The sequence below is a fragment of the Eleutherodactylus coqui genome, chromosome 1, assembly GCF_035609145.1.
Source record: "Eleutherodactylus coqui strain aEleCoq1 chromosome 1, aEleCoq1.hap1, whole genome shotgun sequence".
In the NCBI taxonomy this organism is placed as follows: Eukaryota; Metazoa; Chordata; class Amphibia; order Anura; family Eleutherodactylidae; genus Eleutherodactylus; species Eleutherodactylus coqui.
This window is the reverse complement of record NC_089837.1, coordinates 483,762,294-483,776,663: the sequence shown is the minus strand read 5'-3', so window position 1 is coordinate 483,776,663 and position 14,370 is coordinate 483,762,294. Positions and strand designations below refer to the sequence as shown.

Genomic DNA, 14,370 nt, shown 5'->3' with positions numbered 1-14,370 from the left:
CCTGGATGCTGTCTGCTTAACGGGGCCGGCGGCAGCAGCGCCGACCCTATTGAGAACATATAGTGAAGATCGCGATCCTCTGCCACAGCAGTCACAGCTGTGGCAGAGGAGAGCGATGTTCTGCTATTGAATTTAATGGAGGCGGCAATACAAAGCAATGGGCTGCTGGCAAGCCCTGCAGTGATTTTCTGTGAAGGGCCTAAAATATAAGTCCTTCCCTGAAAATCAATCCACATATGTGTAAAAAAAAAAAAAACTATATTCACCCCTCTGCAGCTGCCGGGTTCAGCCTCGTCCAGCCGACTCTTCTCCTGCACTGCTATGAGGAGCTTTCAGCAGGCGGGGATTTAAAATCCCCGCCTGCTGAAAGGGTTGCCTCTGATTGGCTGAGCACTGTGACCAATCAGAGGCAGCTCTCAGCTATTGAATGACAACTGAGAGCTGCCTGTGATTGGTCCCTGCGCTCAGCCAATCACAGGCAGCACTCACCCATTCATGAATGCAGATGCAGTACTCACTCATTCATGAATGGGTGAGTGCTGCCTGTGATTGACTGAATGCAGGGACCAATCATAGGCAGCTCCCAGCTGTCATTCAATAGCTGAGAGCTGCCTCTGATTGGTCACAGTGCTCAGCCAATCAGAGGCAGCCCTTTCAGCAGGTGGGCATTTTAAATCCCCACCTGCTGAAAGCTCCTCATAGCAGTGCAGGAGAAGAGCCAGCTGGATGCGGCAGTGCCCCAGCAGCTGCATAGAGGTGAGTATAGATTTTTTTTTTTTTTTTTAACACATTTTTGGATTGATTTTCAGGGAAGGACTTATATTTTAGGTCCTTCCCCGAAGATTACTGCGAGGCTTGCCGGCAGCCCATTGCTTTCAATGGAGCCGGCTGTATTGCCTGCTCCATTGAGTTCAATGAGAGTACGTCCCGATCCTCTGCCACAGCTATGACAGCTGTAATAGAGGATTTCTTCATCTCAGCAGGGAGTCCCATTTTTACCAGACACTAGGACAATGCTGTCACAGTGTCCAGTGACAATGGGACTCTTTGTGGAGATGGTTTTTCCACCGTGACGCCTGCTTCGGTCACGCAAATTTTTGAATGCATCAGTTATGCGTACAAAAATTTGCACGTCAAAACGCCCATGTGACTAAGCCCAAAGGGGGATTGGCCCATAAACAACATTTATCACCTATCTACAGGATAAGTGATAACTGTATGATTGCTGGGATCCTCACCGATCACAAGAGCAGAGTTCCTCTGCTTGAATGGAGCAATGGTCAGGAATGTGCACCACCACTCCATTCACGGTCTATTGGACTGACAAAGATAGCCAAGTACAGCACTCCATCTATTTTACAAATACTGTAGTATTTAATACATTGTGGCTCAGTGCAGAATTTACCGCCACATGTACACATCTTCTGCTTCCATTGACCTCATCAAAGTGCATGATGTCACTATTAGACAATTTACCTATTTGCAGAAATATTATTGTACTCGATTTAGTTCATATTTGTGATAGATATAAAATCATCTTCTACTCACTCAACACTTTATAGAAGACCTACTCTTTCACTTACTAGCATAAAAGGGTATTCTACATCTTAAGGGCGCATTCAGACGACCGTATATCGGCCGCCCGGCCAATATACGGCGTCCCTCTCTGCATGGGGAGGAGGCTGGGAGAGTCGGGAGCAGTGATCTGAGCTCCCGCCCCCTCTCTGCCTCCTCTCCACCCCCTCTACACCCCCCTGCACTATTTTCAATGAGGAGAGGCGGGACAGGGGCAGAGCCAATTCCTGGATCTTAGCCCCACCCCGTCCCGCCTCCTCTCATTGCAAATAGTGCAGAGGGGCGTAGAGGAGGCAGAGAGGGGGTGGGAGCTCAGATCACTGCTCCCGGCTGTTCCAGCCTTCACCCCCTGCAGAGAGAGACGCCGTATATCGGCCGGCAGCCAATATACGGTTGTCTGAATGCTCCCTAAGGTCTCTTTAAATGTGCGATTATTGCCTGAATAATAGCTGGAAACAGCGAATTTCGGCAATAGTCGTCCCAGTTACACGCGGCCATCGACAGGACACTGAGCATGAAATTGGTCACCTGTCGCTTAGTTTTTAGCTCAAAAACCAATTGTGTAAACAGGCTGCGGCTCATCTATAAATGATTGCCTGTTTGCAGTGAATGGAGGTGACCTGAAGAGATTTCTGGCCCGCTCCGCCTCCATTCTTTGAATGGCCATCGCTCCTGTGTATAGGAGTGTCAGGGAAATTTCTGCGTACAGCACCAATCAGGCCCACCCCAATGCCCCGCTGCCGGCGGTAAAGAAGAGACACCACACACGGAGGTCTGGTATAGTTCCTCACACGGGGACATGACTGCGCACTTTATTACAGATTACATGGGATCTTATACCCTTTGGTCTCATCACTAGGAATGGGTGATGGGCTCACTGGCTCAAATTCACCGCATAACCATATATGTAAAGTCCGGATTTCCGGCTGAGGCACTTATAATTATATACGTAGTTGAACAGTCGTTATCTAGATACGGCGCTTCTGGGAAAACAGCCAAGCACACGGCCTTCGTGTCCGATTCTGTATCATCTCTGAATTTCTGGACACATCTCTCTCAGCCTTGCAAACTTTTGGAATATCTGATGTAAGGCGACATATAAGTTTTTCTCATTTTAACTTTGAATAGAACTTGCATACAGGTATAAAAGCATAAAAAACATATGGCAATATATACATATACCCTCACAAACCCCCCTAAAAACTTAATATGGAGCTCAAGCACCAGACCTTGCACTCTTCCTCGGTCGCCTCTCCCTTGCGTCAGGGTTTCCCCACTGCCCGTAAGCCCCTGCTCCTAGGAGGGGGGATCCCTACCTCACCTCAGAAGGAGGCCATGGATTCCCTGGGCTCATTTCCGGGCATCCATACCCTCTACCTGTACAAGTTAACACCCCTCAGAGTGTGCCCTCGCTGGAACCTAAGGTCTTCTGCACTATCCCTAGGCAAATGGGAAGTCCACTGACAATCCATCTTAGGAGACCGAGGCGGCGCAGTACTAGTACATTTCTCCATTTCTTTGGTAGCATATGTGGTTGGCATTATCGGAACTGGCTCTTCATCTTTTTCAAACAAGGGAAACGTTGGTGTCACATTATCCAGTCCCTTACTCATACTCTTTTTGATCAAAGGGATAATACACGTACAGTAAGTTACATACCCCACCTCTTTCTGCTAAAATCATATCCAGGGCCACTCTATTTTGGAACGCCATGGATGCAGTAGGCCCTAACTGGTCAACTAACCCTTGCAAAGCATCTCTGGTGTAGCTTACAAACCTCTGCTGATTGTAATAGATATAATTCATCCAATCTACATTATTATTAACAGTGACAATAGCAAATAAGGACTCAAAACCTGCTTTAACCTGATCTCTAGAATTAAATTCATCTGGCCCCCCCTCTTGGCACTCCTATTGCATCTATGTATACATGTGGATCAAAGTTACCACCTGGAGCGTGAACCTCTTAGCACGATGTGGTGTTGGATTCTCACCCTCAGTGTACTCTTCATAGTGCACATTTGATTGTATTAATTTGTTCTGATCCCTGAAACAGGGGGCTAGTGTACAGTAGTAAAAGGTGTGTGTTAGAGGAATTGTACCACATTATAGCATGTAAAGGATATGCAGGATCATGAGTTCTTTCAGTGCGAAGTGTGGATCCAAGTGGGCTTTCCTTCGAGCTTGACTGCAGTTGGGGTGGTGAGCAACATCTGGTAGGGACATTCAAACAGGGTTTCTCTCTCAAACTTTTTCATATAGACCCTGTCACCTGATTTCAGATTGTGACACTCATCTGTAGGACCTGGGAGAAAAGCAGAGACTGCAGAATGCATTATTGACAATTCCTTGGAGAGGCCTATGACAAAATTAACAAGAAAATCATTCCCCAAACTCTGCTACTGAGGCATGTACCCTCCGGAGAAAAAGAAAAACTAATGGGAGACACTCAATTCAAGATTTGCCCGTTTCCTCCATTGCCTTTTGGATCTACTTTCCCACTACTCCGTAGATGGTAGGGTGTGTGAAAAGCCTGGAATATACCCAAAACAGACATGATGTGTTGCATTATTTCACCTGTGAAGTGTGTACCTTTGTTTGACTCAATCACTTCCGGTACCCCGTATCTGCAGATTACCTTGTTCATGAGCTTCTGAGTGGTTACCTGCTTATTTACTTTGGTAACAGAGTAGGTCTCTCCAACCTGAAAAGAAATCAACAACAACAAGCACATATTCATACTTTCCAACAAGTGGGAGCTGAATGTAGCCAATTTGCAATCCCTGAAATGCGTAGAGTGGTCCCGGCAAGTGTGATGTGGCAAATTTACTTCTGCCCTGTTGCTTACGGCAAAGATCATGCAAAATTGGACAAATGATGCAGCAGCTACAGAAAACCCAGGAGCCACCCGTCCTTGTTCAAGCGTCGACATCATTGCTGCTTTGAGAGGTGCGTCTTTCCGTGCGTCAGCTGGGCCATCATGGGGCACAGGGACCGTGGTAGGCAAGTTCTGTTGACTGTTCGCCATACACCGCCCCTTTTTAGTCCATTTTTCCTTTTCTTCCTTGCTGGCTTATAACTGTAAAGTCTTTAGCATATCAAAGTCCAAGTTTTTATCAAAGTCCAACTTTTTATCAAAGTCCAACGTTTTTGTTAAATTCTTCTTTTCTTCTTTTGTTCCACGGCTTCAGGGCCGCTGCCTTGCTGTGTGGTCTGTGATGGCGTTGCCTCTTGCTTCTCTGGTGTAGGAATTGGTGTGAGCTCTCCACTTTGTCAGGTAGAAGTAGGGCCTCCATGAGACTCTGCACCGTTGCATCATTCTTAATTGGCTGTCCTGCTGAGGTAAAAAACTATCTGGCCTTCCATGTTGAGCCGTAATCATGAGCTATGCCAAATGCATACCGGGAGTCAGTGTAAATGTTTGCCGTCTTACCTTCTGCCACTCTACACGCCTCAGTGAGGGCCTTTAGTTCCACTTCTTGTGCTGAGACATGCGGAGGCATTCTGCTTTTAGGACATCTTGTTGTGTGACCACTGCATATCCAGTGTGGAGTCGTCAATCACCCCTGGTACCATCTATAAAAAACAACTCAAAATATGCATTGTTAACAGGGGCTTTCAGTAACTTTTTAAAACCTAAATTTTCTTGTTGCATCACTGCTAGACAATCAGGCTGATATTCTATTTCAAAAAGATCAGAATCTTGTTGCAAAAAAATTAAAAATGGCTGATTTGCAATACCTGGATCGCCTATGCCTTCTCCTCCCCCCTTTGAACCAGGGTACTCAATTGTAAGAAGAGTAACTGGGTTTAAGGTAGTACAACATTGTAAAAAGATTTGATGGATGCAGATAAGGCTTGTAAGATGTTAGCACCAATAACAGAGACATGAGTTACATCAGGGCAGAATAATCTACAAACATGTATTAATATTTGAAATATGATATCCTTTAAGCAAATTCATTATTAATCTGATCCTGCCTGCAATGTCTTATCAAATTTGAGAGAGAAAAAAAACAAAAAAAACTTTTACTAGCTGCTCAAGATTCTCAGACCCCTCCTTTGTGGACAAGAGGGATGACCCATTACTACGTACTTTTACATCATCTAGCTCCACCCCCTCAATACTGGTCGCTTGCGTCTTTTTTCACACCTTCATTTAAGCTCCACAGTTTGCACGTCCACATCACAACCAAGTAAAGTCTTATGCATGGGGGGACTTTTATTCCCAGTCAATATCTGCATCACACATTTTACATTCATCACAGCCTGAACACTGGGCATTAACTCTCATCCATCCATGCGCTCAAGTCTGCTCCGTCACCCCCTATTGAAGGTGTACCAGTACATACAGATACACAGAAAAAAGGTGTGACAAACAAACATACATCAGTTGAAAAACATTGAGGTGAGTGCTATAATGTTATAAAGTACATGATTCTATTGAGATGAGATTGTGAATGAGCTCTATTTTTGACAAATTATGTGAAAACGTTTGAGTGACTGAGACATTCTATATTTCTTATTTACTGAAGCTATTATATGCTATATTAAACGCTGAAGTATTTTAGAATCTGTGACCCTGAGCTTAAGGTGAATCCTGAAAGCCCCCACCTTTGCAAAATAACTGTTATCTCTCTACGAATATGCAAAACCAACTGAACAGAGTTGTTTTAGTTTAACTATTCCCTACATTTGAACTCATAAATAACACATATGCTGGGACCTTCTGACAGCTTACACCTGTATGAAAGAGACCAAGACGTCTCCATTTGTGACCTCAGAACCCAGTAAGAATATACCTTAGAAATTGCTATATTTCCTGCCTTGTAAGACAGTATAATTAATTAAATTCATTTCAAGCTTTCATTCCATTTAAGCAAGCAAAGATAGTTTCCAGGGTTAGTATTGCATTCTCTCTCGATGTTATCTTCTTGACCTTGGAAAGCTACACAGACTGCAGCTTCAAGTAAACAATCCTTCTCCTCTAAAAGCAAGCTCAGTTAACCATTTGCACATATATACATATATACACATACACATACATCTATATCTATTATCTATCTTGTATTATACACCTTTTCCTCTCTCTCTCTGCCAACAAATCACATGCTTTGTAACTTTCCTCTCGACTTTGCTTGTTTCCCATATTTCTCTCCCTACCTAACTGCCAATGTAACCTTCAATAGACACTCTCCCGACACCCTCCAGATCACTTACTGTACTTTCCAACATTTCACTTACGGATACTTTCTTAATACGTGTACATACTTAACTTTCTCTGACTGTCTCTCTGCTTCTCACTTCAGCACTTTCTAGCAAACCTTGGTCTTTCAAGGCGCCCTTCTTGGTCCTAAAGACCTCCTCCCAGTCCCCATATTGTAATCTACCGTGCGGGTCGATGTCACACATTGTCATTAGAGTTTTCTTACATTTTACAGATTGGGACCCTTGTCTCTCCTACTGTCTCTCCTCCATCAATTGATCTGCACGGCGGCGGCCCATAAAGGGCTCCGTCTTCTTTAATAAGGTCTTACGCATATTAGAACAACAACAACAATAATAATAATAACACGCTCCATAGAATGTATCCTTCTTAAACCAAATTGTCAGCCCCTTATATACCGGCAAAACAACCGAAGGTCTCTTCTCCTATGGAACCAGCCTCACAGAATGCATCCCTCTGAAATCAAATCGTTAGCCCCATATATAAGGCAAAACAACCGAGGGTCCCTTCTCCTATGAAGCCTGTCTAACAAAATGCATCCCTCTCTGCTAAACCATTAACAACTAACTAAACGAAAACCGAGGGTCCCTTCTCTTATGAGACTAAATGAAAAGAAAGAGAAAAAAAATTCTGCAGATACAACAAACAATCTCCACTATCGTTAAAACACTACAGACTTCAAAGTACAAATAGACTAATGACTAGTCCCTGGGTGAGCGATTGGTGCGCATATCACGGTCAGTGGTCCGTGACAGCAAACCCGAAGCCCACACGAGCTACCGTGTAGAACTCATAACCCAACCCGTCCGGTCACAAAACACAGATAGTCCCTCCTGCTGCAAGACTCTCAGTGTAAAACACAACATAAATATATGCCGGTCTTACCTGGAGTTCTGTGAGTTGATCAGGCTCGGTTTGCAGCAGGACGGCTTCCCCGTGTCGTGGATCCAGGTGGACTGCGCTGCACGGCTCCGGTTTTACCGCCCCACCTTTGGGCGCCATTTGTCAGGGAAATTTCTGCGTACAGCACCAATCAGGCCCACCCCAATGCCCCACTGCCGGCGGTAAAGAAGAGACACCACACACGGAGGTCTGGTATAGTTCCTTACACGGGGACATGACTGCGCACTTTATTACAGATTACATGGGATCTTATACCCTTTGGTCTCATCACTAGGAATGGGTGATGGGCTCATTGGCTCAAATTCACCGCATAACCATATATGTAAAGTCCGGATTTCTGGCTGAGGCACTGATAATTATATACGTAGTTGAACAGTCGTTATCTAGATACGGCGCTTCTGGGAAAACAGCCAAGCACACGGCCTTCTTGTCCGATTCTGTATCATCTCTGAATTTCTGAACACGTCTCTCTCAGCCTTGCAAACTTTTGGAATATCTGATGTAAGGCGACATATAAGTTTTTCTCATTTTAACTTTGAATAGAACTTGCATACAGGTATAAAAGCATAAAAAACATATGGCAATATATACATATACCCTCACAGGAGTGATAGTCGTCCCATGTAAAGGTTATTCTGAAGATAGCAAACGCCGCTGTTACTTATTATTTTAAATTATCGCACCTTTAAACTTCATGTAGGTCCATCGTACATTTATATGCAGTTGTAATACAATTAAAAACCACTATTCTTCTGTATGTTCTTGTTCCAGGTGTTTCTCGATGAGCTGCATGAAACCGGACAGTTACACTCCATGTCAACGTGGATGGAGCTGTATCCGTCAGTAAGCACTGACACTCGCTTTTCGAACATGCTAGGACAGACAGGTGATTCTCTTTACCCTTGAATCCTACTATTAGGAAGTGATTGATGTTACTACCTGATTATTATTTAGAGGGAGTCAGCGAATGATGTTAGAGCTGCTATTGCTTAGTTACCAAGCTTTTTTGTTTTTTCCCATTTTTGTTTTTTCCTCACCCCTTTTTAAAAAATCATAACTCCTTTATTTATCCATCCACATAGCCGCAGGAGGGCTTGTTTTTTGTGGGATGAGTTGTATATTTCAATGGTGCTATTTAATGTACCATATAATGTACTGAAAAACTTTAAAAAAAATTCTAAGTGGCGGAAAATGGAAAAAAAAATGAAATTCCACCATCTTTCGGTGCTTCTCGTTTCTATGGCGCACTAACTGCAACAAAAATCATATGAACACTTTATTCTATGGGTCAGTATGATTACTACAATACCAAAATTAATTGTTTTTTTTTTGTTTTTTTTGCTGTACTACTTGTATTTTTTTAAGATATTTAATTTTGCTGCATTTTTTTTATACATGCCTAAATTTTTTACATAGTACTGCTTTATCTCAGATTTTGGCTGGGTTTTCACGCCGAGCCGATATACGTTGTCTCTCTCTGCGGGGGGGGGGGGGAGGATGGAAGAGCCAGGAGCAGGGACTGAGCTCCCGCCCCCTCTCTTCCTCCTCTCCACCCCTCTGCACTATTTGCAATGGGGAGAGGCGGGGTGGGGCCAACTCGCGGGACTTAGCCCTGCCCCCATCCCGCCTCCTTTCATTGCAAATAGTGTAGAGGGGCGGAGAGGGGGGGAGAGGAGGCAGAGAGGGGGCGAGAGGAGGCAGAGAGGGGCGGGAGCTCAGTTTCTGCTCCTGGCTCTTCCATCCTCCCCCCCCCCTACAGATGAGGACGATGTATATCGGCTCGGCGTGAAAACCGAGCCGATATACGTTCGTGTGAATCCAGCCTTTAAGATACAGAAGTGTCTTAATAAAAGAAGGAACATTAATCTCATCTTGGGGCACCAAGTTAGGTTCACCTTCAGAATTCCTTATAATGGACTTTGAAAGCGTGGCAATATTTGTAGCTAAAATGATCAAGCCTAAGGGCTTATTCAGACGAACGCATGTCGGCCGGGTATTCACGCCTGCCGATATACGGCGTCCCTCTCTGCAGGGGGAGGAGGCTGGAAGATCCGGGAGCAGTGCACTGAGCTCCCGTTCCCTCTCCGCCCCTCGGCACTATTTGCAATGAGAGGAGGCGGGACGGGGGTGGAGCTAAGTTTCGCAAGTTAACTAGTGGTAATCATTATGTGTATGACCAACTATAATAAATAATGTTTGTAAAATGTTATGTTTCAGGCTCTACTCCACTTGATTTGTTCAAGTTTTATGTCGAGGATCTGAAGGCTCGATTCCATGATGAGAAAAAGATCATAAAAGATATTCTGAAGGTCAGCATAGCAAACATGTTATAAGTTGTGGATGGATGTGTGGGAAGCTTTTAGCTTATGGAATTAGTCTATCGCAATGGGCATGTAGGGGTCTAGTCTACATTGCGACTTAGAGTCATGCGCAGGGCTACCAAGGTGGAGCTACAATATTTGCTGTGCCAAAAAAATGAGAAGCAACCATGCAATGGCTACAAAATATTAGACATTGTCATACTTTTTTGTGATTTGTCACTTTTACTTCATACTTTCCTGGCATATGAAATCATTGCAGTGTTTGGTAACTTGTATAGCCCAGTCATTGAGTTTGTGCTTAAACTTACGGTGTTATTACACATCGCTAGCAGCTGCCACTAGAACACACGTTTTTCCGATAACTCCTGGGCTGCACTTGCAGGTGCAGCCAAGTATTTAGCGCTGTCATTCAAGCATTAGCAGCTTGGTCCTGGGCTTTAGGCTGGATTCAGACGAACGTATATCGGCTGGGTTTTCACACCCAGCCGATATACGTCGTCTCTCTCTCTGCAGGGGGGAGCCTGGAAGAGCCAGGAGCAGTGCTCTGAGCTCCCGCCCCCTCTCTGCCTCCTCTCCGCCCCTCTGCACTATTTGCAATGGGGAGAGGCGGGACAGGGGTGGGGCTAATTTGCAGAATTTAGCCCTGCCCCATCCCGCCTCCTTTCATTGCAAATGGTGCAGAGGGGCGGAGAGGAGGCAGAGAGGGGGCGGGAGCTCAGTTCCTGCTCCTGGCTCTTCCATCCTCCCCCCCTGCAGATGAGGACACCGTATATCAGCTCGGTGTGAAAACCGAGCCGATATACGGTCATCTGAATCCAGCCTTAATGCCAGCTAATACCAAAATGCGGCACAGGATTAAAGACTCTGCTCCTGCAGTCAAACAGGTCGGGTCCTCAGCGTTCAGACATAGCCGAGGACCCAAAGTAAAAGGTAGAGGTTTGGTTCAAAATCTGCCTTATCCTTTCCAGGCTTCATAGCGCTCAGTGAGCACTGTGTACTAAAAAGTGAAAGCGGATGTGTTAGTTCCACTATGCATCCCAGCGATCACATGACCGCCGAGTGCCCTCTGTTACAGCTGAGCCACAGGGTCTTAGATGACCCTGATCAGCTCTGTTAGTGACTGATGTCACTACAGAGGGATGCTTCTTCCTGTAACTGGGGCTCCTATGGATGCCGCAGCTACAATGGAAAAGTGTGAAATGAAAGAAAAAAAAAAAAGACAATGGTAATGACCTCCAATTGCCTTACATGACATCATGGGGGGTTAAAAAACTAGTTCCAAAAACAAGTAAAAAAAAAAAATGACAGAATAAAATAAAAATGTATATGTAAAAAAGAAATTGACCCACCGCCGAACCATCGCCATATCCGCCCTGCAATCCAGATCTATACAAATTATATATCAAAACATCCAAAACAAAATGAGGAACCCGTTCCTGTACTTCATTTTAGCATAAACGTACTCATTTTAAAAATAAACAACGCAAAATTTTGTATTTTTTAGCTTTTTACCCCTATTAAAACTAAAAAATGGGGGGAAAACTTGTTCCGTGTTCTCTTGATTGTACGTTGCTGTCCTCAAACAGGATCGTAACTTCAGCGTTGAGGTGAATACTACATTTGAAGACTTTGCACACATTATCAGTTTTGACAAGCGAGCGGCTACACTTGATGCAGGAAACATCAAGTTAACGTTTAATAGTGTAAGTCTTACCATTGGATGGAATAAGCCGAAGGGACAAGATGGAAAGATATTGCATATTAACTGCCCTTCATTTTATCTAGCTGCTGGAGAAAGCAGAGGCTCGGGAACGCGAGCGGGGAAAGGAGGAAGCCCGCAAGTTCAAAAGGAAAGAAGCTGCATTTAAAAGCATGTTGAAGCAGGCGGCTCCACCTCTAGAATTAGACGGCAGCTGGGATGATGTAAGCGATCAATGAGTGGATATTGGTGTGCCACCCATATGTGGGCAGGCCTCACAGATTTATTCACATATCTTTGTCACTAAAGGGCATCTGTCATCACCTTTGAGCCCCATAAACTACGCTATGAGGCTCAAAGGTGAGGGGACGGGGTTCCGGGAGGTTGCTTTTTACACTTGCCAGGTCCTCGTTCTAGTGCTGTGCCCTCGAAAAATCAGCACTCTCACACGACTCGACTCTGTTCACAAGGCTTTGTGTGCATGCACTCTCTCATTGAGATAAATGGGAGAGCATGCTCACAGAGCTTTGCCAAAATGTCATCAAAAATGTTGTACCGTTTGGCTGATAAGAACACTGATGGGGTGATACAGAAAATATAGGGGCAGACGACGGAGCGAGGGGGAACACAGCAATGTGCTGATAACAAGTGATATGCAGTTTGTAGGACACAAACAGGGTGGGGGTAGTACAGGAGGTGCGTCGCAGGAATTGTACATGATAGGCAAAAGTGGAAAGCCATTGGGAGGGGCAGGGGCATATTGTGGGGGTGGGAGACTAGATCAAGAGGTTTGTTATGCTTCTATGAAGAGGTGTGTCTTTAAGACACGTCTGGAGTTCCACACGTTGGGGATTGTCCGGATGCCTTGGGGTAGAGCATTCCGGAGGATTGATGCTGCATGTGAGGTTCGTATTAGAGAGGTGTTTAGTCTGAATGTGTTAGAAGAGCTGAGCGCGTGGGATGGGTGATGTATGGATAGGAGCAAAGCTATGTACAGTGGCGCAGTGCCATGGGGAGCATTGTGGGGGAGGCTGATGAGTTGGAATTGTGTTCTGTAGTGTATGGGCAGCCAGTGCAGCGACTAGTGCGGAGGCGTATGGAAAGCAGCTGGATAGAAAGATGAATCTAGCTGCCACATATAGATTGGATTTGGAGAGGGGAGAGTCTGGAGCGGGGAAGGCCAATGTGCAGTGAGTTGCAATAGTCAAGTCAGGAGTGGATGAGGGCGACGACGAGTGTCTTTAGCGTGTCCTTGGTGAGGAACGGTCGGATTTTAGCAATATTCCTGAGGTGCATGTGGCATGTTCAAAGCAGAGATTGGATGTGTGGGAGTAAAGGAGAGGTCGGAGTTTAGTGTGACCCCAATGCAACGGGCATGCCGTCTGGAGGTTATAAAGGTGCCAGATACTGATATGGAGATATTGAGGGGAGATCGGCTGGTTGAGGACAGAAAGACGAGGTAGTCAGTTTTTGAGAGGTTAAGTTTGAGAAAAAGGGGAGATATAGTATTAGAGACAGCGGACAGACAGTAGGTGATGTTTTGGAAACAAGATGCAGAGATATCGTGGGAAGAGGTGTATAGTTGAGTGTCATCAGCGTAGAGATGGTATTGGAGGCCATATTTGAGGATGGTTTGTCCAATTGGGGCTGTGTAGATAGAGAAGAGAAGGGGACCAAGGACCGAGCCCTGGGGGACCCCAACAGCAAGGGGAAGAGAAGGAGAGGTAGAGCCAGCAAAGGAGACGCTGAAAGAGCGATCAGAGAGGTAGGAGGAGAACCAGGAGAGAGCAGTGTCCTTTAAGCCAATAGAGCGAAGCATACGGAGGAAGTGGTCATCATTAACAGTGTCAAATGCATCGGAGCACATACTGCAATCTGTCAGTCACCCTCCAGAGGGGCGAAAAGAGGCGGAGGGAGCACTCTCCTCCTGAATACATCAGACTCATAAACTTATGTGTCCAGTGTATTCTTTCATTTTGACTACTAGGAGTATAGACCCCTAGCTGTAATAGACCTCTAGCTGAACAGAATATTAAAAGCTGACATACCTGCTCTAAACCGAGCATCCTCCCTCGAACCATTTTGTTTTTTTAAATCTAATTAGTTCTAAAATATTGTGATGATTAATGTCTTAAAATATCTTTATAGTGTTTAATGTGTTCTTGTTTATGGTGGATACTATTTAAAGGGGTGTTTTAGGACTTTATTGATGAACTATCCTCAGAATAGGTCATCAGTAGTTGATCAGTGGAGGTCTGCTGCTCAGGATCCCCGCTGATCAGCTGATCGTTCAGCCAGACATCGGCATAGGTGGTCAGCACTAGATTCAAATCATTGGGAGTGCTGCCTCCTATTACACTTTCAGCTCCACATTGTAGTCAGGACCGGGCACCTGAGAACGACATCCAGGTATGCTGAACCATCAGCTGATTAGCGGGGATCTTCAGCAGTGGACCTCCGCGATCAACTATTGATAAACTATCCTGAGGAGTTGATGGCCAGTTTTGGATTCAAACATCATACGCATGAATTGTCAATCATCTTTAGGTCAAGTGGCCTTTTATTATTTACTATATGGTCACTACATTCAGTCTGCCCATCATGCCTCATGTTTGTACAGTTTGTAAGTGAGATCCTACATATAT

General features: G+C 45.0%; 1 protein-coding gene across 5 annotated transcripts in view; it reads left to right on the top strand.

Moving 5' to 3' along the window:
• The window catches only part of PRPF40B (pre-mRNA processing factor 40 homolog B), a 97,361-nt gene that overhangs the window by 66,308 nt on the left and 16,683 nt on the right, over positions 1-14,370 (top strand). For 4 of the 5 annotated variants that reach the window (XM_066585914.1, XM_066585909.1, XM_066585902.1 and 1 more), the window contains exons 17-20: positions 8,477-8,591; positions 9,923-10,014; positions 11,613-11,729; positions 11,812-11,949. In XM_066585914.1, coding sequence (XP_066442011.1) covers positions 8,477-8,591; positions 9,923-10,014; positions 11,613-11,729; positions 11,812-11,949 — 462 coding nt within the window. The remainder of the gene's footprint in view (positions 1-8,476; positions 8,592-9,922; positions 10,015-11,612; positions 11,730-11,811; positions 11,950-14,370) is intronic. The other variant, XM_066585921.1, reaches the window with a different exon arrangement.